We start from the raw sequence: 26810 nt of genomic DNA on the forward strand, positions 1-26810 counted from the left end.
CTCAGTTCACAATCCTAGTTTCCTTGTGGAGAGTTTTCACAGACCTGACCTTGGGGTTGGGGACCAAGCCAAGGAGTACAGACTTAACTGTGGGGCCTCACTTAAAATGAGGGTATCCTGCAATCCCACTCCTGGGCATATATATCCAGAGAAAACTTTCATTCAAAAAGATGCATGTACCCTAGTGCTCATAGTAGCACCATTTGTATAATAGCCAGGACTTTGAAACAACCTAAATGTCCATCAACAGGTGAATGGATAAAGATGTGGCAAATATATACAATGGATGCTGCTGCTGCTGCTGCTAAGTCGCTTCAGTCATGTCCAACTCTGTGCGACCCCATAGATGGCAGCCCACCAGGCTCCCCCTGTCCCTGGGATTCTCCAGGCAAGAATGCTGGAATGGGTTGCCATTTCCTTCTCCAGTGCATGAAAGTGAAAAGTGAAAGTGAAGACGCTTAGTCGTATCCGACTCTTCGCGACCCCATGGACTGCAGCCTACCAGGCTCCTCCATCCATGGGATTTTCCAGGCAAGAGTACTGGAGTGGGGTGCCATTGCCTTCTCCACAATGGATACTACTCAGCCACAAAAAAGAATGAAGCAGTGCCATCTGTAGCAACATAGATAAACCTAGAAATTACTATACTGAGTGAGTAAGACAAAGACAGATATCATATGACATCACTTGTATGTGAAATCTTAAAAAATTGTATAAATCAACTTATTTACAAAACAGAAATAGATTCGTAGACATAGAAAACAAATTTATGGTTACTGTAGTAGATAGCAGGAGTTGGGGGAGAGAGAAATTAGGTGTTTGGGATTAACATATACACACTACTGTATATATATATTTATAAAATAGGTAAAGAACAATGACCGACATAGCACAGTGAACTATATTCAGTATTTATAATAACCTATAATGGAAAAGAATCTGAAAAACATATATATATATATATATATAAAACAATTGCTTTATATCTGAATAAAACAATTGCTTTATATCTGAAACTAACACAACTTTGTAGATTAACTATAATTTTTTGAAAGGTACATAAATAGATAGATAAGGGCAGTTCCTGGTGAAGGAGGCATCTTTGTGGGTTGGACATTCAACCCAAGTTGTGCCTGTGACACCCTTCGATGTTACTTTAGTAGATTTTTGGTAATTAATTAATTATTAATCATTATAATAAAGTGTCGGGGTTTTCATTAAGTTGACTCTTCTCTAAACATGTTGCTAAAAACTGTACAATTTTTTTGTCTAGCTGGGAGGGATTGGGGGCAAGAGGAGAAGGGGACGACAGAGGATGAGATGGCTGGATAGCATCACCGACTCGATGGACGTGAGTCTCAGTGAACTCCGGGAGTTGGTGATGGACAGGGAGGCCTGGCGTGCTGCGATTCATGGGGTCACAAAGAGTCGGACACGACTGAGCGACTGATCTGATCTGATCTGAATAGATACTGTAAGGCAGTTTGTACCATAGCCTTTAGAAATGATTACTACAGATTTCAAAATTAATTGGCTTTAGAAAATGTCCATAAGGAAAACATACAGTGCTTTTTGATAAATTAACTTTTCATTTGGACATTTGTCTTATTTCAAAGAGTCTGTTTTTTTATTGGGCTTCCCTGGTGGGTCAATGGTAAAAAAAAAAAAATCTGCCTGCCAAGCAGGAGACACAAGTTTGATCCCTGTGTCTGAGAGATCCCCTGAAGAAGGAAATGGCAACCCACTTCAGTATTCTTACCTAGAGAATCCCATGGACAGAGGAGCCTGGCAGGCTACAGTCTGTAGGGTCATGAAGAGTCAGATACAACTTAGTGACTAAGCAACAACAACAATCTGTAATCTCACAGCTGTAAATAGATATTTTTTTTATAAAATAATACATATTCAAAGAAAATTTAAGTACTTAAGATTGACTTTGGAAAATAACAAATTAGATTTTACTTGGAATACCTTTAATAAATGAAAATGTAAGGGTTATGTACATCTAGCATGTAGAAACGGCAGAGAAGAGCTAGTAAATTTAAGAGTGGAGTGTTTCTTCATTTTGTACTCCATGAAAGGTTTTGGGAGTGCTTTCTGCATATCTGGTCGAATGCTAAGTATACAGTGGTGAACATGATGGATAAGTCCTTGCCGTCTTGGAGCTCAGAGTCTAATAACAGAAGCTAACAGAAAGCTAGCAAATTAGCAGTCACAAAATATGAACTGTTGAAAGGACAGTGTGATAGGGTGTAGGGATTAAAACCAAACCCCCAGATCAACTAGATCCCTAATGAAACAGAATAGTGGGAGAAGGGCTCCTTGAAGTGAGACCAGAGGATGAATGTGGAGAGAATCTTGCCAAAAGTCTGGGAGTGCATTTTGGGTTGACCCACGCCCGTCAGAGTGGGAAGAGTTGGAGGCTCTGAGTGAGGGCTGGTGTGGCTGGAGCTGAGTGGCTGAGGGGAAGGTGGAGGAGGAGGTGGGAATGTGATGGCCTCTACCGAGGGTTTACTCTGGAGAATGGGGTGTTCTGATTTAAACTTTTAAAAGATTACTTTCAGCTCTGTGTGGAGAACATATTGGACAGATATGAAAACATCTTGTACAGACTTCCCTTGCTTAACAAAATAGATACCCAGTGTTTTCTTTAAAGAAAACGTGTCAGTCAGTCTTCCTGTTTCTTCTATTTTTTTTAAATTGAAAGGCAACAGAGGTTTATAGCAGTAGTTTACAGACTTTCCCTGTAAAGTTTTTTTCCCTGGGAATTCTATTTTCAAATAATCAATACTTCATGCTTTGGGGGCCATTCAGTTTCTGTCACAACTCTTCAGCTCTGCTGTTACAGCTTAAAAGCAGCCATAGACAGTACATAAACAAACACGTGTGGCTATGACCCATGAAACTTTACCTGTGGACCTTTGAATTTCTTATACTTTTCATATGTTGGGAAACATTCTTTTGATTATCCTCCCACAGTCATTAAAAAAATCATTCTCAGTGTAGGGATCCTACAGAAAGAAATTTGGCCTTCAGGCAATGGTGTGCTGACCTTGGCTTATAGTAAGAACTCTGTGGCTAGCCTGCCTGGGGTGAATCCCAGCACTACAACTTCTCAACTGTGTCACATTGAAGAAGTTGCCTGGGCAAGTTGATTTTCTTACGTTTTTCCTTTTGAGAGGTCATGCAGTGTTTGTCTTTCTCTGTCTGACTTATTTCACTGAGCAGTCACCTGCTTCGTGGGGCCTGTTACTAGGATGTGTGTGCGTGTATGCTCAGTTGAATCCAGCAGAATGTGACCGTATGGACTGTAGCCTGCCAGGCTCCTCTGTCCATGGAATTTTCCAGGCAAGAATACTGGAGTGGGTTGCCATTTCCTACTCCAGGGAATCTTCCCGACCCAGGTATTAAACCCATGTCTCTTGGGTCTCCTCCATTGGCAGGCAGATTCTTTACCACTGTGCCATCTACACTCCCTATTACTAGACTAAAACTAATATTTGTGAAGCCCTTAAAACAGTGCCTGGCACATGGTAAATGCCACATCAATATTTGTTTGAACAAAAAGATTTTTATCTTGAAATCAGAAATAAATAATAAAAAACAAAATTGCCCCTAGTAGAAATCACGCTTGGGCACACTGCAGAAGACCTTAATTGTCCAGATGCAGATCTCAGATGTCAGATCCCACCAAACCCAACAGAAGGAAATGAGTCTGTAAGAGGAGGAGAGCATCTGAACAGTTGGTACAGGGCAGGGAGGGCAGAGCTTCAAAGATTCACCTGATTTCTGACTGTTTGCTTTTCAGGATGCAGAGCAGGAATTTTAATGGCAGAGGTTGAGGGTGAGGGGTGACTATGGTAGATAAAAGACCCTGACGAGTGATGGCAGGCAGAAGGAAGAGAAGGGAATAAAGAAAGCAGGGAGGAGAGAGGTACGCAGTAGCAGTGGTCGCAGGATGGAGAAACAAAATTTGGAACTGTGCATTCATAAGGGAAGTAGCAGGAGAATGAGAGAGAAGACAACGACGACTGGTTTTTCTGTGAGGTGTTCATACAAAGTGAATGGGTTGGGGGAGAAAGACTTAAATTGATGACAGAAGTAAATCAGGTGCAATATGGTGTTGAAAATGATTAAAGAAGACAGTTTAGGTGATATAAATTTTATTTAATGCTGCATGAAGCAGGCAGTCTCCATTCCCAAGGGTCCAGAGAACTGCAAAATGGGGTGGAGGGCAGGAAGCTTTTAGAGGATAAAGAATAAGGAACAAGGAAGAGAAAAACAGAAAGTGAACGAGGAACAAGGAAGTGAGCAGAGAGCCCAGATTTGGCTTGGCCTTTGGGGATCGGCTGACTGGATACACTGTATTGCTGGCGAAGTGGAGCATTTTCTAGAGATGTGGGAGTGATCTCGGCTTTGCTTTGCTGATGTGGCACCCTGGGCAGGGGTGGCTCCACCTTGGGCTCAGGAAATTATTTTCAACATCTGTGACATGGTATCCCCAACCTTTTCTTTCTGAGGAGAGAGCTTCTCAGTAGGCAAACACTTACAATCACCTCAGTTTGAAGTTCCAGATGGTTTTTGTGAAGTGAGAAATAACGTTTTGTTTTATTTTGTTTGATTGTGTTAAAATCATCCTTATTTGACGTAGGCAGATATGAATTTTGGTTGGCATGATTTAGTTCATATCCAAATTTTTAAAGTTTCTTAAATAGCAGTGAGTTCTTAGGCAGCAGGATCTGCTTTTTCTAGGTCCACATGCCATAACAGAATCTAGTTTGATGTGAATATTGGTTAGCTAGGAAACACTAGTTTGCATATCCCTTACCCTTTTAAAGAAAAATCTGCAACACCTTCCTTCTCTCACTGGCTAATAGTATGTGAACAGTACACATATAAATAGTACACGTATGCTGTACATTTCCTCAGTTCTTCTAGGGCCTCTGGCGTTTAGCCGTCAGAGATGGGTTTGAAATGCTGGTTTTAATTTCCCATTGTGAGTTTTGATGTAGTCATGGACACAAAGCTCAGCACCGGCTGGCCCTGGTGGTTCTGATGGTGGGGCCCCTACCCATCATCATGTCCTCCGGTCACTGTTTGTGTGACGTTAGAGTAGGAAAAGCTGATGTGTGGGTCTCCACTTGGTGTCTTCTGCTTTTAGGACCATCTCTTGCCTCGTTACCCCATTTTATAGTTATATGGTACCCATATTCACAAAAGAACGGGCCTTTGGGTCCAAGTCAGTTGAGCCTTCTGGTGGTCAAAAGGGACTCCAAAGAACTGGCCAGCTCCCTTACTGAGGGCATACTCTTGGCCTTCACCCTCCAGGTTGAAAGTGAGCACCTCGGGCAGTGGTCTTCTTTGAGCTCGTTCTCAAATGAGCGCACCAGGAGTGTTAGATTCATTTTCCCTCAAATCCCTAGTCTCCTGATGTGACAGTACATGATTGCTTGGTCCCTGTTGAAAATCACTCCCTGTGGGCCTGGTTACATGTGTTATGCATAAAATGTATTTAATATCTAATATACAGGTAAAAATTTACTCACATCTAGAGATTTTATCAAGTTTTGAAGAAAGGGGCTACATTCTGAAAGAGTATTAAGTTTAGTGGTAAAAAGAATGAAACAGTATTAAAGAATATTAAGAGTATTAGACAGCATAAGGGCTTCCCAGATGGTGCTCGTGGCAAAGAATCTGCCTGCCAATGTGGGAGACATGAGATAAGGGTTTGATCCCTGGGTTGGGAAGATCCCCTGGAGGAGGGCATGGCAATCCACTTCAGTATTCTTGCCTGGAGAATCCTGTGAACAGAGGAGCCCGGCAGACTATTAGTGAAAAAATTTCCTGGTAGTATTAAATAGTAGAATAGGGACTACAAGATTTTGATGGGCTTCCAGGTGAGGTCGCAAAGAGTCAGATACACCTGAGGGGACTTAGCACGCAAACAGAATAAAGACAGTCTGTAGATTTTCAACGTAACTGTTACAACACTTAGTCCTTTTTTATGTTCCCGCTGGACCTTCAGAGTCTTTAGTGATTAGCCAGTCCAGACCTTTACAGAATGAACTTGCTAACCTGGGGGAAACACTTCTTTGAAAAACATTCAAGTGCTGTATTGATTAATGCCCACCACCTCCCTGAGACAAATTGTATTACTTTTCCCTATTAGCAGGCTGGTAGTTAGTGTCTAGTCACCTAAAGTGAACCTCAGCCTTAACCATTCTTCCTTCTAATGTCCTGCTAGGAAATTTTATCCATTATAAGTAAGGGCAATAGTCTAATTGTGGATTTGGTGTTCTTGTAGATTATACATCCCAAAACTGATGATCAAAGAAATCGATTGCAAGAGGCTTGCAAAGACATCCTGCTATTTAAGAACCTGGATCCGGTAAGATAAATCTCAATAAAAGAGATGATTTTTTTCAGTGTCCATATGAAGAACTGTGCAGGGTCTTGGAGTTCACCCTCTTTACAAGCTGACATCACCCAGGGCAATGTAAAGGCCCCACCACAGATGCCTGCGTGTGCATTGGGTTGTGTTCTGGTTGCTGAGGGCTGACTGCTGTCAGAGCAAGTATGAGTGCCTGCTGTGTGTTGGGGGGAGGCATTAGGTTGTTCATCAAAGGTTACTGCAGACACAGCCCTGAGAAGTGGCCCTGATGAAGAGAGGCTAAGACTGCATTCTTCATCCACTCCGTAGGGGTAGCAGGGCCCCTGGGGGAGTGCCTCTCTCACCAGCCAGTATTATATTTTAATGTATGACTTTTATATTATACATATTGTAAAAGTAAATTTCTACTTGACTTTAAAGGTAGAAGGATTTTTTTTTTCTTCATAAAAGTTTTGAAATCTCTCATCTTTGGTTTGGGATATATTTCTAGAATTCCCTCTCTCAGAATGAGTAATCATGCTGTTCAGACTTTGCCCTGCACCCTGACCTCAATGCCCTGCTTCCTTCATTGCAGATTATGCTTATTCATTGTTATATGGTCATTTGGGAAAGAACCCTTGCTGCCATATTCTCATGTGAAACCTGAGTCAACTTGCATAACTTATTTCAGTTCTTTTTTTGGTCAGACTGAACATCTTAATAGTTTTCAGATTGATGCCTGAGAGAAGAAAACATTAAGTCAAAACCCACTCTTACAAGATGAAGTCTTTTTTAGAAGACCATTTTTATAACGAATACTTTATAATACCTTTCATGCTGCATTACACCAAGTCGTCTATGCTGGGTCATATTATACCCTGAAATTACTTTTTAAAGCTCCTCATCTGATACCAGTTATGTTTATGTTATATCCTCCAGGATCACAGATTACATTTTGTAACTTTGGAGATTTTATTTTAGGACCACACAGTACAAGTTTTGTCCACTTTGATCCAGGTCCTCCAGGATTATCACCTAAACTAAAGCTGTAAAGAATGGGGTTGCTGGTAACTAATAATGGAAGAAGAAGAAATGGAATTAAGATAGAAAGTGTAGGAGTTTAGTTTATGAGTGGAAAAATTTCCTGGTAGTATTAAATAGTAGAATAAGGGACTAAAAGATTTTGATGGGCTTCCAGATAATCTTAGATTACTTTTATCTAGAATGATAATGATTCTATGAAACGAAGGACATGGAAACTATGATCTCTAGTGATCTTTCACAAAAATGAATTCAAATAATTGTTAGTGAAAAGATACAACATTGTCTGTGTGTGTGTCTAAGATGGTAATTTTGGTATTGGAATTAATTTAGAATTTAATTCTTTTGCTACCGATAGATACAGAAGACAGCTATGAAATTAACCCTTAGTTTTATCCTTAGGAATAGGCTTCAGCAAGGAGATTCTATTTTCAGGCTAGAAGTTTGCATGGGAAACTTGCAGGGTCACCAAAAACAGTTTCTTAAGCTTTAATCTGCCTGTACATCATCAGAAGATCTCGTTTAAAATGCAGATTCTGATGAGTAGATCAGTGGTGGGGCCTGAGTCTGTATTTCTCACAGGCTCCCAGGGGATAGCAGTGCTCTCCTCTCACAGCCGCACTTTGAGTAGGAAGGACTAGAACCCAGTGTGAAGACACTCTAGGGCAGTATTTTGGTACTACCATATGCTATTTTGTTTGTTTACTTTCCTGTTCATTTCAACCAGTATTTTAATGCTTCAGCAGTGATAACAGGCATCAGTGAAATAGCTGCCAGTTATAATTTCCTCGGATGCTGCCTGTTCTGTTCCATCTTCTAAAGTAAATTGATTTTTCTTACCATTGCAACTTTAATTCTTTCAAAGCATTGTGGAAAGTTTGATTACATTTTAAAAATAATAGTAATAAAACTTTTCCTGTGTATTCTGGCAGGGAGCATCTTTACTTAAATACAGTGGTTATTTTTATAAACAGGATTTTTTTTAGACTTTTTAAAGATTGTACTGCTCTGTTGAAGGTCTTATATATATATAAAGGTCACAGTTTGTAAGGACGAAAAAGAAAAAGTCAGTTCATGAAATTACCAAGCTCATAAATTACCATTGTTGAATATTTTATTGGGAAAAAGTAAACATATTTATATAGTTGTTTCCAAAAGATCTTTTTTTGAATTTGATCTCATATCATCTTGATTTATTTCTCTACTATCTTAAATCCTTCTAAGAACAATACAGAATATGAATAAGTAAAAATTAATTTTTCTCAGAAAATAACCACTTGAAATAAGAAATGTATCCCCAAACATAGCAGGTTGAAGATTTTAAGTTCATATTTTAAGCAAATTTCTAGTTTTTTATCATATATATATTTTTGCCATAACCCAAATGCATTTAAATTGAATTACATATTCCATTTATATAATCTGCGTATCATATAGCAGCTCCTTTCAGGTCAATCCCTTGACCACCCACTGTGTTCCAGGGCCTGTATAAAGCGTAGGATGCCACAAAAATACTTAGACATAGTTCTTGTGCTCTTGGAACTTATACTTGGTGAGGGATTCAAATACACATAAAAATCCATTTGGTAAAATGTGATAAATGCTGTAATATAGGGCTAGGGAAGGATGAGGGCTTCTCAGCCCCACCTGAGGATCCAGGAAGCCAGAGAGACACTTGAACTGAGCCTCAGAAAATGAGTCAGAAATCTCCAGTTGAAAGAAAAAAATGGAGCGTGTTAACACTGGAGTCTGAAGTGGAAGACATCCATTGGCGGGGGCTGAGATGCACGTGCTGTGTCAGGAAGGACCCGTGCGGCATGCCACATGGGAGCAGTGGACACACGCTCTGTGTAGGCAGTAGCATTGTAAGCAGAGACAGTAACAATCAGGGGTGTCTAAGGTCACTGTGGTGACAGTGTAGGGGTGGAATTAAAGGTGAGAGAGGGACAGGCAGGAGCCCAGTGAGGAAACAGCGATCCATGCCTTGTTAAGGGGAAAAGACACAGACTCAACCGAGGAAGGGGAGAAAGTAATGGTTTCATAAAGTACTCAGGACGAGCAGAAGTTGGTCCTTGGTGATCAAATGAATTGAGGCCTAACAGAAAGAGTCTTGGATGAGCCCCAATGTCTGGTGCCTTTCCCTGGAAAGGGAAAACTTGGAAGGAGGAAGGGGAAGCCATGATTACGAATTAGCAAGAAGCACAGTCGTGGCTTTGTATCCACTATCTCATTTGACTTTCTTAAAGGCGTTGTTTAGCTTGAAAATCTAGCACCTCCTAGACCTCAGAACATTTTTTCTTGGAGTTCTGTGTATTCATACATTGAGCCCAGCATTTATAATTATTAATCTCTTTGAAGATATTCTTTTCATGAATATTTTAATGCTCAACTCAGTAGGCCATGTTTCTTCTGAAATACTTCTAATTTGAGGCAAACTGAAATAATTGTCCTATGCTATATGATAGGCTCTTTCATTAATGGAGAGTAAATTGTTATTTTTTAGGGGAGTCAGAGCCCTTTTACAGAGCTCAGTCTCAAATTTGCATTCTGTAGGCGAATAAGATGTGGTTTTCATACAGGAGCTGTCAGTCCCTGAGATAAGCCTCTGCATATTAAATATTTCCTACATTCTTTGCACTCTGTGCATAATTATGGGGAAATTACATTTTGATTGTCTAGAACAGACACCTGTCACACATAGAAGTTCTAAAAGAAATAATTGTTCTGTATTTTAGCAGGGATTACTTTTTCATACATCCATGTATGAATTCTTAAGCTTTATAATATTTTAAAATGCAGTTAATTCCAAGATAACGAAAAGTTATTATATGGCACTATATTTCATCCTTTTTTACATTTAACATCCAGGACTAGAGCTAATCAATGAAGCTGATATTCCCCATCCACCTGTTCTAAACAAGTTGAAATATAAACAGTAAGCGAAAATAAAATATTTGTAAACCATTTTAATCAAACTTTGTAATTTTGATAGGTGACCATATGTTGCCTGGATTGATGAACTCATTTGGTCCCCGTGGGACTAATTAGCATCACATCAAGAAAGCACTATTTTACAGACCCATTGGCTTCATCTCCAGCCCTGGCTCTTCTTTTACAAGTAGGTGCCAGAGCTCACACAGGGACCTAGGAAGGGGATGAAAGCCACTGCCTGCAAAATGATCACCATCTTTCTTCCAAAAGTTTTCCTTAACTCACATAAAGATACAATATTACATTATGGGTTCAAATGGAGAGTTTGGCAATTTAATTAATTAGATTTAAATCAGTATGCATATATGGGCTTCCCTGGTGGCTCATTGGAAAAGAATCTGCCTGACGGTGCAGGAGACTCAGGAGACGGGGTTCAATCCTTTGGTTGGGAAGATCGCCTGGAGAAGGAAATGGGAACCCATTCCAGTATTCTTGCCTGGAAATCCCATGAACAGAGGAGCCTGGCAGGTTACAGTCCATGGGGTTGCAAAGAATAGGACACGACTTAGTGACTAAACAACAACAACAACATACGCATATATAATTTACAAAAATTCAAAAGGAACAAAAAGTAGTCAGTGAAAGAGAGTCTCCCTTCTATCCCTGTTTCCCAGCAATCCAGTTTCTCAGGAGTCAAGTTCTTTTAGCACTAAGATGCATATTTTTCCAGGGTTATGCTATGTATATACAGGTAGTTCTTTTAAAAATTTTAGTGGCAACAAACTCTACACAGTGTTCTGCCTGGTTCTTTTTTTTTTTTTCCACTAAACAGTATATTTGTATTTACAGAGATTACATATTCTTTTTAAAAATTATTTATAAAAGTTTAAAACAGTAACATTTATGTGTATAAAGCTAAACCATGGACACACATTATGTTTGCTTTGTCTAATGTTTTAACATTGTACATACAAGAGGGGCCCCATACAGGAAGTCAAAATAATGTTGAAAAAGAACAAAGTTGGAAGACTCACACTTGCAGATTTCAAAACTTTTACTCTACCACCTGAAACTAACCCAATATTATATATCAACTATACATTAATAAATAAATTTTGAAAAGTATTTACTATAGAGCTACACTAATTGAAAGAATGTGTTACTGACATACAGATAGGCATATCAGTCAGTTCACTTCAGTTGCTCAGTCATGTCTGACTCTTTGCAACCCCATGAATCGCAGCACGCCAGGCCTCCCTGTCCATCACCAACTCCGGAGTTCACTCAAACTCATGTGAATCGAGTCGGTGATGCCATCCAGCCATCTCATCCTCTGGCGTCCCCTTCTCCTCCTACTCCCAATCCCTCACAGCATCAGGGTCTTTTCCAGTAGGTCAACTCTTCACATGAGGTGGCCAAAGTAGTTTGGAGTTTCAGCCTCAGCATTATCCTTCCAATGAACACCCAAGGACTGGTCTCCTTTAGGATGGACTGGTTGGATCTCCTTGCTGTCCAAGGGACTCTCAAGAGTCTTCTCCAACACCACAGTTCAAAAGCATCAATTCTTTGGCGCTCAGCTTTCTTCACAGTCCAACTCTCACATCCATACATGACCACTGGAAAAACCATAGCCTTGACTAGACGGACCTTTATTGGCAAAGTAATGTCTCTGCTTTTGAATATGCTGTCTAGGTTGTCATAATGTTCCTTCCAAGGAGTAAGCGTCTTTTAATTTCATGGCTGCAATCACCATCTGCAGTGATTTTGGAGCCCCCAAAAATAAAGTCTGACACTGTTTCCACTGTTTCCCCATCTATTTCCCATGAAGTGATGGGACCAGATGACATGACCTTAGTTTTCTGAATGTTGAGCTTTAAGCCAACTTTTTCACTCTCCTCTTGCACTTTCATCAAGAGGCTTTTTAGTTCCTCTTTCTGCCATAAGGGTGGTGTCATCTGCATATCTGAGGTTATTGATACTTCTCCCTGCAATCTTGATTTCAGCTTGTGCTTCCTCCAGCCCAGCGTTTCTCATGATGTACTCTGCATAGAAGTTAAATAAGCAGGATGACAATATACAGCCTTGACATACTCCTTTTCCTGTTTGGAATCAGTCTGTTGTTCCATGTCCAGTTCTAACTGTTGCTTCCTGACCTGCATACAGGTTTCTCAAGAGGCAGATCAGGTGGTCTGGTATTCCCATCTCTTGAAGAATTTTCCACAGTTTATTGTGATTCACACAGTCAAAGGCTTTGGCATAGTCAATAAAGCAGAAATAGATATTTTTCTGGAACTCACTTCCTTATTCCATGATCCAGCTGATGTTGGCAATTTGATCTCTGGTTCCTCTGCCTTTTCTAAAACCAGCTTGAATGTCTGGAAGTTCATGGTTCACATATTGCTGAAGCCTGGCTTGGAGAATTTTGAGCATTACTTTACTAGCATATGAGATGAGTGCAATTGTATGGTAGTCTGAGCATGCTTTGGCATTGCCTTTCTTTGGGAATGGAATGAAAACTGACCTTTTCCAGTCCTGTGGCCACTGCTGAGTTTTCCAAATTTGCTGGCATATTGAGTGCAGCACTTTCACAGCATCATCTTTCAGGATTTGAAATAGCTCAACTGGAATTCCATCACCTCCATTAGCTTTGTTCGTAGTGATGCTTCCTAAGGCCTACTTGACTTCACATTCCAGGATGTCTGGCTCTAAGTGAGTGATCACACCATCATGATTATCTGGGTCATTAAGATCTTTTTTGTACAGTTCTTCTGTGTATTCTTGCCACCTCTTCTTAATATCTTCTGCTTCTGTTAGGTCTATACCATTTCTGTCCTTTATCGAGCCCATCTTTGCATGAAATGTTCCCTTGGTATCTCTAATTTTCTTGAAGAGATCTCTAGTCTTTCCCATTCTGTTTTCCTCTATTTCTTTGCGTTGATCACTGAGGAAGGCTTTCTTATCTCTCCTTGCTATTCTTTGGAACTCTGCATTCAGATGCTTATATCCTTCCTTTTCTCCTTTGCTTTTTGCTTCTCTTCTTTTCACAGCTATTTGTAAGGCCTCCCCAGACAGCCATTTTGCTTTTTTGCATTTCTGTTCCGTGGGGATGGTCTTGATCCCTGTCTCCTGTACAATGTCACGAACCTCCATCCATAGTTCATCAGGTACATCATAGTTCATCAGGTCTATCAGATCTAGTCCCTTAAATCTATTTCTCACTTCCACTGTATAATCATAAGGGATTTGATTTAGGTCATACCTGAATGGTCTAGTGGTTTTCCCTACTTTCTTCAATTTAAGTCTGAATTTGGCAATAAGGGGTTCATGATCTGAGCCACAGTCAGCTCCCGGGCTTGGGAATCAGAGGGCAAACACACTGAAACCGTAATCACAGAAAACTAGTCAATCTGATCACAGAGATCACAGCCTTGTCTAATTCAATGAAACTAAGCCACGCCCGTGGGGCAACCCAAGACGGGCGGGTCATGGTGGAGAGGTCTGACAGAATGTGGTCCACTGGAGAAGGGAATGGCAAACCTCTTCAGTATTCTTGCCTTGAGGACCCCATGAACAGTATGAAAAGGCAAAATGATAGGATACTGAAAGAGGAACTCCCCAGGTTGGTAGGTGCCCAATATGCTACTGGAGATCAGTGGAGAAATAACTCCAGAAAGAATGAAGGGATGGAGCCAAAGCAAAAACAATACCCAGTTGTGGATGTGACTGGTGATAGAAGCAAGGTCCGATGCTGTAAAGAGCAATATTGCAAAGGAACCTGAAATGTCAGGTCCGTGAATCAAGGCAAATTGGAAGTGGTCAAACAGGAGATGGCAAGGGTGAATGTCAACATTCTAGGAATCAGCGAACTAAAATGGACTGGAATGGGTGAATTTAACTCAGATGACCATTATATCTACTACTGTGGGCAGGAAACCCTTAGAAGAAATGGAGTAGCCATCATAGTCAACAAAAGAGTCCGAAATGCAGTACTTGGATGCAATCTCAAAAACGACAGAATGATCTCTGACATTTCCAAGGCAAACCATTCAATATCATAGTGATCCAAGCCTATGCCCCAACCTGTAATGCTGAAAAAGCTGAAGTTGAACGGTTCTATGAAGACCTACAAGACCTTTTAGAACTAACATCCAAAAAAAGATGTCCTTTTCATTATAGGGGACTGGAATGCAAAAGTAAGAAGTCAAGAAACACCTGGAGTAACAGGCGAATTTGGCCTTGGAATACGGAATGAAGCAGGGCAAAGACTAATAGAGTTTTTCTAAGAGATCGTACTGGTCCTAGCAAACACCCTCTTCCAACAACACAAGAGAAGACTCTCCACATGGACATCACCAGATGGTCAGCACTGAAATCAGATTGATTATATTCTTTGCAGCCAAAGATGGAGAAGCTCTATACAGTCAGCAAAAACAAATCCGGCAGCTGACTGAGGCTCAGATCATGAACTCCTTATTGCCAAATTCAGACTTAAATTGAAGAAAGTAGGGAAATCCACTAGACCATTCAGGTATGACCTAAATCAAATCTCTTATGATTATACAGTGGAAGTGAGAAATAGATTTAAGGGACTAGATCTGATAGACAGAGTACCTGATGAACTGTGGATGGAGGTTCATGACATTGTACAGGAGGCAGGGATCAAGACCATCGCCATGGAAAAGAAATGAAAAAAAGCAAAATGGCTGTCTGAGGAGGCCTTACAAATAGCTGTGAAAAGAAAAGAAATGAAAAGCAAAGGAGGAAAGGAAAGATATAAGCATCTGAATGCAGAGTTCCAAAGAATAGCAAGGAGAGATAAGAAAGCCTTCCTCAGTGATCAATGCAAAGAAATAGAGGAAAACAACAGAATGGGAAAGACTGGAGATCTCTTCAAGAAAATTAGAGATACCAAGGGAACATTTCATGCAAAGATGGGCTCGATAAAGGACAGAAATGCTATGAACCTAACAGAAGCAGAAGATATTAAGAAGAGGTGGCAAGAATACACAGAAGAACTGTACAAAAAAGATCTTCACAACCCAGATAATCACAATGATCACTCACCTAGAGCCAGACATCCTGGAATGTGAAGTCAAGGGGGCCGTAGAAAGCATCACTACGAACAAAGCTAATGGAGGTGATGGAATTCCAGTCGAGCTATTTCAAATCCTGAAAGATGATGCTGTGAAAGTGTTGCACTCAATATGCCAGCAAATTTGGAAAACTTAGCAGTGGCCACAGGACTGGAAAATGTCAGTTTTCTTTTCAATCCCAAAGAAAGGCAATGCCAAAGAATGCTCAAACTACCGTACAATTGCACTCATCTCATATGCTAGTAAAGTAATGCTCAAAATTCTTCAAGCCAGGCTTCAGCAATACGTGAACCATGAACTTCTAGACGTTCAAGCTGGTTTTAGAAAAGGCAGAGGAACCAGAGATCAAATTGCCAACATCAGCTGGATCATAGAAAAAGCAAAAAGGTTCCAGAAAGATATCTATTTCTGCTTTATTGACTATGCCAAAGCCTTTGACTATGTGGATCACAATAAACTGTGGAAAATTCTGAAAGAGATGGGAATACCAGACCACCTGATCTGCCTCTTGAGAAACCTGTATGCAGGTCAGGAAGCAACAGTTAGAACTGGACATGGAACAGCAGACTGATTCCAAACAGGAAAAGGAGTACGTCAAGGCTGTATATTGTCACCCTGCTTATTTAACTTCTATGCAGAGTACATCATGAGAAACGCTGGGCTGGAGGAAGCACAAGCTGGAATCAAGATTGCAGGGAGAAGTATCAATAACCTCATATATGCAGATGATACCACCCTTATGGCAGAAAGTGAAGAGGAACTAAAAAGCCTCTTGATGAAAGTGCAAGAGGAGAGTGAAAAAGTTGGCTTAAAGCTCAACATTCAGAAAACTAAGGTCATGTCATCTGGTCCCATCACTTCATGGGAAATAGATGGGGAAATAGTGGAAACAATGTCAGACTTTATTTTGGGGAGCTCCAAAATCACTGCAGATGATGGGTGATTGCAGCTATGAAATTAAAAGATGTTTACTCCTTGGAAGGAAAATTATGACCAACCTAGACAGCATATTCAAAAGCAGAGACATTACTTTGCCAACAAAGGTCCGTCTAGTCAAGGCTATGGTTTTTCCAGTGGTCATGTATGGATGTGAGAGTTGGACTGTGAAGAAAGCTGAGTACCGAAGAATTGATGCTTTTGAACTGTGGTGTTGGAGAAGACTCCTGAGAGTCCCTTGGACAGCAAGGAGATCCAACCAGTCCATTCTGAAGGAGATCAGTCCTGGGTGTTCTTTGGAAGGAATGACGTTAAGCTGAAACTCCAGTACTTTTACACCTCATGCGAAGAGTTGACTCATTGGAAAAGACTCTGATGCTGGGAGGGATTGGGGGCAGGAGGAGAAAGTGGCGACAGAGGATGAGATAGCTCGATGGCATCAGTGACTCGATGGACATGAGTTTGAGTGAACTCCTAGAGTTGGTGATGGACAGGGAGGCCTTGTGTGCTGCAATTCATGGGGTTGCAAAGAGTCGGACACGACTGAGTGACTGAACTGATCTGAACTGAGAGAAGTTGAACATTTTTTTATATTTTTAAGGGTTCCTTCCTCTTTTTCCGGAAGCCTTGCAGTCGGTTCTGTATCTTTGATGTCCTAAAGCTACAGGGTCGTGTGAGTGTGGCGGTTCTGGCCCATGAGTGAGCCCTTTCAGTCTGAAAACGTACATCCTTTGTTACTGGAAAATTCATTCCTTACTGTCCTAATTATTTTCTTTCCTGTGTTGTCTCTGATATCACTTTGTTCCTACTCTTATCTTTTCATCTATTGACTTTCTTTAAAGTTTTTTATTTTATAGTACCTTCTTAGTTCTTTATTTACTTAAAGAAGATTCTGTAATGGTGGGTACATTTTTACTTTTGTGGGTACCTTTGTTTAAACCACTGAGTGTGTAGCACCACGAGTGAACCCAGATGTCAGCTGTGGACTGTGAGTGATATTGATGTCATTGTATGTTTATCACTTGTAATAAGCATACCGTCTTCTGGGGCATGTTAATAGAGGAGAGGTATGGGGAAGCAGCAGGTTTAGGACAGTTCTTTATACTTTTTTGCTCCATTTTGCTGTGAACCTTCAGTTCAGTTCAGTCGCTCAGTCGTGTCCGACTCTTCGCAACCCCGTGAATCGGAGCGCGCCAGGCCTCCCTGTCCATCACCAACTCCCGGAGTTCACTCAGACTCACGTCCATCGAGTCAGTGATGCCATCCAGCCATCTCGTCCTCTGTCATCCCCTTCTCCTCCTGCCCCCAATCCCTCCCAGCATCAGAGTCTTTTCCAATGAGTCAACTCTTCGCATGAAGTGGCCAAAGTACTGGAGTTTCAGCTTTAGCATCATTCCTTCCAAAGAAATCTCAGGGCTGATCTCCTTCAGAATGGAATAGTTGGATCTCCTTGCTGTCCAAGGGACTCTGAGGAGTCTTCTCCAACACCACAGTTTAAAAGCATCAATTATTTGGCGCTCAGCTTTCTTCACAGTCCAACTCTCACATCCATACATGACCACAGGAAAAACCATAGCCTTGACTAGACGGACCTTTGTTGGCAAAGAAATGTCTCTGCTTTTGAATATGCTATCTAGGTTGGTCATAACTTTCCTTCCAATGTGTAAGCGTCTTTTAATTTCATGGCTGCAGTCACCATCTGCAGTGATTTTGGAGCTTAAACTGACCTAAAAGATAAAATAGTTGAAAGGAAAAAAAATTTGGTAATGATGTTTTCAATTTTGAGCTTACCCATTTTTCTCTTGGACTTTTTCTAATCATCCTGTTTTTCATCTCCTGATTATGACATCATCTTGAACATCTCTGTGTATATAGAGTAAAAGTTTCTGAAAGCTCATCAGTGTTCTTGAGTTTTCTAGCTCATTGGTGTTGTACTGCCATTTATCTTAGTCTTGTAGGCTCCCAGAGGGGCTATGCAAAGCTGACGAGGACCCCTGAGTAAGTGGGGCAGGCCTGTCCATCATTGTCCTGCTGGTTGGGTGGCAAGGAGCCAGCTGTTCTCATGGAGGAACCCCTCATCCAAGCAGGTGAAGGTCCTTGTTCCGGGGCACCAGTCTTCACAGTAACTGTTCTAGTTCTGTCTTATTCATTTAGTTTCTCCTAAGAACCTGACACTGATCTCGTATCGGGGAAGAGTTGGGATTAACACTTGGTTGCTAATGTTCTGTGTTCAGGATGCAGACATTGGAAGGAGAGTATCAGCTGATCGTGGAGGACTTCAAATCAATCCCTCTGTTTTCAGCAGCGTCTCAGTCCCATTCTGACCAGCCAGGTGTTTCCCAGTCTGGAGCTTCTGGTGCTCTGACAGGTGGCCGGCCTCTCCACTCGCAGGCCCCCTGCCCATCTCTAGGCGGCACCCTGTCTCTGCCCTCGTGCAACTTCTCTTTGCTCTAGAAATCTCTCCTCCACTTTTCCTCTTCCTGTTCTCATCTTTGTGGAGTCGTACCTTCATGGTCCCTGTGAAATATTAATGGGGTCTCAAGAAGAAGAGAATCACACGTAGTCTGTTTGTGCTTTTGATCCAGAATATTTTGTTTCTTCAACCTGTGTTTTCCACTTGCATCTCCCCCCCCCCCCAATCTATCTTCAGATCCTTAATTTGTTTATAGTAATAATTGGTTTTGGCCTGGGGGGTTGGAGTTGCTGTCTTTTTATATTCATAGAGAGTGACTTAAACCCTTCCTACGTCTTCTGAATTTTATGTTACTATCACCACACTATTTCTCCATACCCATTTGTTCTAACTAGCCAAAGACCTGTGAATTGTCCCAGGACTTGTTCTGAAGAAAGATTTCTTTGGCCTTCTAGTTTATTCTCACTATCCAGAGTTTATTCTTAATCCTTGTCAAGCACACTTTAGAAGAACCAAGTTTCAAGATAGTTGTTGACTGCTAGGTTTGATGTCTCTGGCTTCAGTTTTAATACATCTGTCCTAGGGAGTACATGGTTGCTTCTTGAAGAGAACCTTAGTGATAAAGGACATGGATGGAATGTTTGCTACAATCATTTTTGGTTTTACTTTTGTTTTTTGTTTTTTTTTTTTTTTTTTTGGTTCTGTATTGTTTTTGGTGCTAAAACAAGGATTGGCGTCAGGGTTTAAATTGGCTAAATATCTATAAATTAGAGTGATGATTAAAATAGGAAAGGTTTTTTAAAGTTTAGATATCTTTAAAAGGCATTTGCAATAGTTCTTTATAAACCTGATAAATTTAGTTGCTAAGGTTACATTTCACAAGGTATATGATGATTTGATGGTTAGTTTCCTTTTGTATTAAAGTGAGAGTTTCAAAGATTCTGAAATAGACCAATTATAATTACTTTTATTCAGGTACTGAATATGAGAGTAAATATATAATCATCTGGTTTGCATGTGATGAGGAGGGGACTGTTCTGTATGTTTTTTACAAGACTCAATGGCAGTCATGATATTTCCATTTCTTTGAGCTTGTTCACAAAAATATAGAGCTAATTGTGGTTCTTTAAGAAAACATGTTCTAGATAAACAAAGATTATGTCTTTTATTTTTGAAAAATAGGAGCAGATGTCTCAAGTATTAGATGCCATGTTTGAAAAATTGGTTAAAGAAGGGGAACATGTAATTGATCAAGGTGATGATGGCGACAACTTTTATGTAATTGATAGGTAAGTTTTATATAACTTTGTTCCTGAAATGTAATGAACCTTTTGTGAAAATCTTAATGTGTTATAATGACTGACGGATTAACATACAATAATTGCTGTTGCTTGTCTACCCTTATGCCTATGTAACTGGGTCTATAAACCTGCTTTGAACTCTCCAGTACTCTTGCCTGGAAAACCCCATGGACGGAGGAGCCTGGTAGGCTGCAGTCCATGGGGTCGCTAGAGTCGGACACGACTGAGCGACTTCACTTTCACTTTTCACTTTCATGCATTGGAGAAGAGAGTGGCAACCACTCCAGTGTTGCCTGGAGAATCCCAGGGATGGGGGAGCCTGGTGGGCTGCCGTCTCTGGGGTCGCACAGAGTCGGACACGACTGAAGCGACTTAGCAGCAGCAGCGGCAGCAGCAAAGAAACTGTGCTAGATCAAGGAAAGAGGTATAATGTATGGATGACTTGACTTTTGGTGAATCAATAAATCTCAGTCATTTACTGGGAGCCTCCTCATTTGTTAAGTTTACTTGAGGGCCAGTTACACGTGTCACAGAATTGGGTACTCTTGTTAACATGAAAACAGCAGTGTGATACAACATCTGGGATATTGAATCCATATAGCTCAATCTGCTATTATGTTTTCTAAAAAGTTTCCTTTATTATTGCTTAATGAAGTGAAGTATGCTCATGGTTTAAAAAATTCAAATTCAGAGGGACCTGAAGGTGAAAAGGTAGTCTCTTTTCCTACTGCTCTAGCGTCATCTCATCAGCAGAGTGAGTAGTTTGTGTGCCCTTCCAGAAGTTGTTTCTGCATTATTCTATTTGTCTGCTAAAAACTCTGCAGAGAAATTATTTAAGTGAGAAGGTTTGTGTTTATATTGAAAATACAATTTCAGAAAACTGAAGTTGTGTTTCACTTCATCAAAGAACAGTATGTTTTAAACAAAACTTGGGTAACAACCCTAAAATGTTAAAGGAGAGCAGCCTGAGCTGAGCCTTCATTTCTCCACTTCTGTTAAGCAGTGAGGAAGTGTTTATGAGCTGTTTGGAATCTTAGCCTCTCCCGTTTGTGTAGAACATGGATCATCTCCCAGTCTGACTTGCTGGGTTACACTGGCTTCCCTGGGCCCAGCTGTGTTCTACTCAGAGGCGTCACAGGAAGCCCCCTCACCTGTCTGTGTCGGCTCTGTTCCCCGCTCTGGGCTGTGGGACGTGCCTTTCATGCATCAGGACCACATGCTCTGTGAATCCTTCAGCCCCTCATCCCTTAGACCTTGGTGACCTATAGGGGCTGCACTAGCCAGGGCTGGAGGGGGACTCTGTGATTTTAGAATGGTCTCACGTGTAAATTAAAGTCACGATTCTGGTACCATTAGCAGCTTTCTTCAGCAAAACACCTCAGAAATTCACTGTTTAATTGTATTGAGTAGTAGGGGTATATGAGAACCCCAGATACCGTACAGGAATCACTTTGGTTTGGTTGGTACTTTGACTATAAAACCTCCTTACGTTAGCGCACAGTGCCTTCCCTTAGTTCCTCATCACCCTTTTGATGGATGAAAATTCTCAGGCACACAAAAGTGATGCGAGTCTGGAAGGTCACGCAAATGAGTGCGGGCCAACCCAGCACCCGGGTCTCTTGGCCACTGTATGTGGTCTTTCTGTGACTCTGCACTGCCCGGGGCCTTGTGTTCTCAGGGACGAAATCTGTAGGAAAAGCAGCAAGTAGTATTTTAGCTGATTTTTAGACTGATGTGATTTTAGCAGGACTGGTAGCTCACTGCACTTCTCATCAGCACATTTGTTATATATTTTACCCTACTCAAAGTAGAAAAATGTAGAAAACGGTTTTAGTGCAAATGTATAAATAGAGACATTAATCTGTACTTGAAAAATAACTGTCCATGAGTCAAATTCTAGAAGGAATCCCTGAAACAGCCATTCTAGTCATGAATTATATTAAAAACTGGTTATTCTTATTCATGAATATCTTTTGTCCAATACCTCATGTGTTTGCTTTTGTTGCATATTTACCATCTGTAATCCTTTCCTAATCTTAAAAGCACTCCCTGTTTTGTCTTTGCTAGACTTTAGCCAATAGAATAAAGCCAAAGAATGTTCTCCTGTCTGACCTCACAGGTGTTTGAACAAGCTGTGAAGCCATGTTCCCTGAACAGATACAGTATATGAAAAGACAGTCTTCCACAGAGAGAATGAAGTTAATAGAAATAAAGGATCAGGAGTGCAGTGACATGCAAACAGCATTTTATTTTCTAGAAAAAGGAACCCAATTAAAAGATAAGCACAAAAAATCTAGAAGACCAGGATCGGATATTTAGTCTGAATTTCTACCACCTTTAGATGAGCAGTCAGTCTAACATACAGGGCCAGATGATATAAAGTGCCAGAGAATAAATTTTGCAGGCTTTGCAAGCCACAAGGTCTGTGTTGCAACTACCCACGTCTGCTCTCGTGGCACAGGTCAGCTACAGAGAGTGCAGAAACAGCCAGCGTGTTTGTCTTTCCAGTGAAGTTTGATTTACAGCAGCAGGCAACCAGTCTTGGGCCCCAGCTTGCCGTCCCCCCTCCTTTAGATCATAAAGGACCCTGTAGGTACTGTACAGTAATGGCTGACCAGATTGTTAGAGCTAGAATGATGCTAAAGCTGAAACTCCAGTACTTTGGCCACCTCATGCGAAGAGTTGACTCATTGGAAAAGACTCTGATGCTGGGAGGGATTGGGGGCAGGAGGAGAAGGGGACGACAGAGGATGAGATGGCTGGATGGCATCACTGACTCGATGGACGTGAGTCTGAGTGAACTCCGGGAGTTGGTGATGGACAGGGAGGCCTGGCGTGCTGTGATTCATGGGGCACAAAGAGTCGGACACGACTGAGCGACTGATCTGATCTGATCTGATTCTTTTTTAAGATTATTTTCTTCTGATCTCAAAAGTAATGCATGTTCATTTTGGAAACAAACTTTTCAGTTAACATAGTGAATGTCACTAGCCTCCATGATTCTTAAACTCAGAGCTCATTGAGGTCAGCAGATTCACATGCATTCCTTCAGATGGTTTTCTTTGCCTGTTCTCTTTGGTTGCAGTCAGTTATATTTTCATCCCTTATTTTTTTTATCTTAAGTGTGTGTTGTTTACTCTCATTGCCCCCAGCAGGCCCATGTACAGACTTCACCCTAGTCCCATTGATGGTTTCTTCTTCCTGCTTGTCCGGAACAGGCAGTGTCTTTGTCATGTATTGATGCCCTTTTATTACTGTTTGTCATCAGAGAGGAAAAGAAAGGAAGAGCCCATCCCCAGCTGTCACCCTTGGGGATGTGCCCTCAGTCTCAGGGACGGCTCCTGTCACTTCCTGCACCTTTGGAAGGCTTCCAGTGCATCCATCCAGCTCCCGCTGCTCCCAGGTGTAAAGACCTCTGCAAGGATGGAGAAGCTGGGAGCAGTGGCTTTTTTGGAGAAAACTGAATGGCAGGACCAGGGCAGAAGGGAACTTCCCACTGTTCATCCTTCTAGACATTTAAAATTTTAATCAAGTGAATGTGTCTGAGCAAGAAGACCAAGCAATAAGTAATTCTTAAAAAATGAATGAGATTTTATTGCTAAAGGCTCATGTTTTGTTGTGATGAGACTTGACTTGAATTACTTTTACGTCTTCTTTTTCATGCATCCACCAGAGGAACATTTGATATTTATGTGAAATGCGATGGTGTTGGACGGTGTGTTGGCAACTATGACAATCGTGGGAGTTTTGGCGAACTGGCCTTAATGTACAACACACCCAGAGCAGCTACAATCACTGCTACCTCTCCTGGTGCTCTGTGGGGTTTGGTGAGTGAAGTATTTATTTGACCTGAATGTCATTTGTAAAAAATCATTATGCTAGCAGCCAGGTAGCTGCAGTATTTTAGTTTTAATAGGTAGATGGTTTGGGGATCACCATCGGTCATCAGAGAATGTATTAAGCAACTAATAGGTGCTCCTAAATGCTCCGCTTTTACCCGTTCTTAAAAACCAGCCAGTCACACAAATAAACAGAGGCTTCAATGCTGTTTTTTTCTGGTAGGTTTCTGTGGTAGGTATAATATCTCTGGTTCCAAGCACGGTCCCCTGCCTTGTAGCATCTTTATCAACTGGGAACTTGCTGGAAATGCCCGTTGAGGCCCCACTTACTGATTCAGGTCTGCTGACTCAGAAACTGGCTATGGGACTCCACAATCTGTATTGGAGCAAGTCCATCACATGAGTCTCATGCCTGCTTGAGATAACCACTGAAAACTGAGACTCTCTGTGTAGTATAAATTGATTGGTAACAACCCTGCATTGACAAGCAACTGTGTAGAGAAAAAACACTCAATGTCTGTGTTTCTCACGTGGATGCATGTCAGAATTACTTAGAGGTGTTAAAAAAGAAATTCTCTTACCTAGGCTCCATTACAGACAAACTTATTCAACTCTCAGGGTTGGAACTCTCAGACCTGGGCTTTTAAAGTAAATTTCTTGAGGGAGGCTCAGAATGGAGGGAAAATATGTATAGTTATAGGTGATTCACATTGTTGTACAACAGAAACTAACACAACATTGTAAAGCAATTATACTCCAATTTTTAAACAACCCATCCAAAAAGAAAAATTTCTTAATGATGCCTTTTCTATAAGGCTTAAAGTTTGGTTTAAAGACTTGAGTGAGGGATATTCTTTTCATAAAAGATCTTAGGAGACAAAGTAGCAGATCCGAGTAAAGCTGATTCTGGACTCTGGTTAAGCTGGTGCTTAGGAATCACCTGGAAATCTAGTTAAAAAGCAGAATCTGACTCATAGGGTCTGGCATGAGGCCTGTGATTCTGCATTTCTCACATGCTCCCAGTAGGCACCAGGGGCTGCTGGTGCCCATAACACACTTTAAGTAGCCCTGATTTAAGGGAATGTGGATACTACTTGTGTTTTCTTTTAAAATTGTTGATAACATCCCACCCTATGGTTCTGACATGAGTTTATTTGGTTATTTCTCTCAAATCCTTTTGTGGAAGGAGGCAAGGTTGAAGTTACAGGAAGGTTGTTAAAGCCTCCTTTTCAAGATCTGTAGTCTCACAGAAGTTAAGCATGGTTCAGTCACCACTGAGCCTTTGACTCTGAGGTGAATTCAGCCAATAAAAATATCTCTTGATCAGAGAAACAAGACTTGTGCATTTCTTCTTCTGAGACCCAGGCAGCTACTGTTTACTTCTTAAAAATGTCATGAGTCACTTTTTAAGTGGTGCAAGCAAAATTGGAATTGTTTGAGGTGGAAGGGAGCTTGTCCTCTGAAGTGTCTTAAGGATAATCAGAGATTTGAATACCCAAAGCCGGCAAAATAAACACTCAAAACCAGTAGACTTGGCCCTTAGGAAGTGTTTACCTACTGTCACAAGAGTGGGTTGTGATCTGTTTCCTTAAAGAAGGTACCATTTAAAATTTAATCATCCTGGTGGGCTTGCCAGGCAGGGTCAGATTGTCACATGATAAGGAAGGCTCCTTATGCATATCCTTGGAACAAGGTCACATACTTAGCGGGTTGGCCCTTTGAGTACTGATAGTTCTCAGCCCTGGAAGGAACCTTAAACTAGGGACAGAGGTCCAGCAATTTCCAGGTATATGTGATACTTATGTTCTCAGGAAGGGTGAAGGATTCTTCAGTTTTTTTTTGTTTTTTACTAATCTGTACCTGTTTGAAGATTTCTTGGAGGAGGGCATGGCACCCCACTCCAGTATTCTTGCCTGGAGAATCCCCATGGACAGACGAGCCTGGCAGGCTGCAGTCCATGGGGTTGCAAAGAGTCGGACACGACTAAGCAACTAAGCACACACGTGTTTTAAGCTCTGGAGAAGTGAGCAGTTTGTGATGATCACCTTAGGGTATGTGTATAAGTGAAGTGGGTGTTTTTTTAAAATTATAGTCATTAACATAATTAATACTTCAAATCTGCTTTCTTAGCAGCTGGCCTAACTAGCCCCCTTTCAGACAAAGTCAAATAGAAAAGGAATTTTGCTTTTGAGACCAACAGGTTGGAGCTCTGCCATGTAAGTGCAGGTGCGAAGATAAGCAAATCTCAAGAGAAAAGTCCTTTGTAGAATAGTCCAACTTTGTAAATAAGTCTAGGTCACGGTTAGCCTTGGGGGATTAACTGATCTACATGACCATGCTGGTGATTCAGAGAGGTGACGATTGAAATGACTGGGGTGAAAACATTTGAAATGGGACTTTCTGGATTTTATTGATATGTCACAGTGAGTGTGAAGAGGTGGGCCACCAGTAGAAGATTTTTCTTGAGACACATAGCTTGTTGCCGTGGTTAATTTCTAAATTGCTAACCCATTTCTTGTCTTCTCTGTTTTGTAATAAACCTTGTTCATAAAATGGTGTTGCAGCTGCTTCCCAGACATGTTTATATATCAGAGTCATTTGGGGAGCTTTCATGAAATGCAGAGTGCTGTTTGCAGAGATTTTGAGTCATTAAAATCTGGGATCTTAGAAACCTTTTTGAAAAAAAACACAACTGATTCCACTGCAGAGCCAGGCTTGGAAATTATTTCAATAATTTTATTTGTTATCTTGAAACATTTTTTTCTTTTTTAAAAAATGATTGAGTGCAAGTCCAAATCACAGCCCTTATAAAATTGTAGTAAACTAAATTAGAAAACAGGATGTTTAATTTCCTAGATACTTACATCCACACTGGCATTTTTCTCT

General features: G+C 40.9%; 1 protein-coding gene across 2 annotated transcripts in view; it reads left to right on the forward strand.

Moving 5' to 3' along the window:
* PRKAR2B (protein kinase cAMP-dependent type II regulatory subunit beta) overlaps positions 1 to 26810 on the forward strand; it is a 104629-nt gene that overhangs the window by 67422 nt on the left and 10397 nt on the right. For both annotated transcript variants that reach the window (XM_055590245.1, XM_055590246.1), the window contains exons 4-6: positions 6305 to 6388; positions 19967 to 20073; positions 23759 to 23912. In XM_055590245.1, the coding sequence (XP_055446220.1) occupies positions 6305 to 6388; positions 19967 to 20073; positions 23759 to 23912 (345 nt within the window). The remainder of the gene's footprint in view (positions 1 to 6304; positions 6389 to 19966; positions 20074 to 23758; positions 23913 to 26810) is intronic.

This window comes from Bubalus kerabau, chromosome 8 (genome assembly GCF_029407905.1).
Source record: "Bubalus kerabau isolate K-KA32 ecotype Philippines breed swamp buffalo chromosome 8, PCC_UOA_SB_1v2, whole genome shotgun sequence".
Classification (NCBI taxonomy): Eukaryota; Metazoa; Chordata; class Mammalia; order Artiodactyla; family Bovidae; genus Bubalus; species Bubalus kerabau.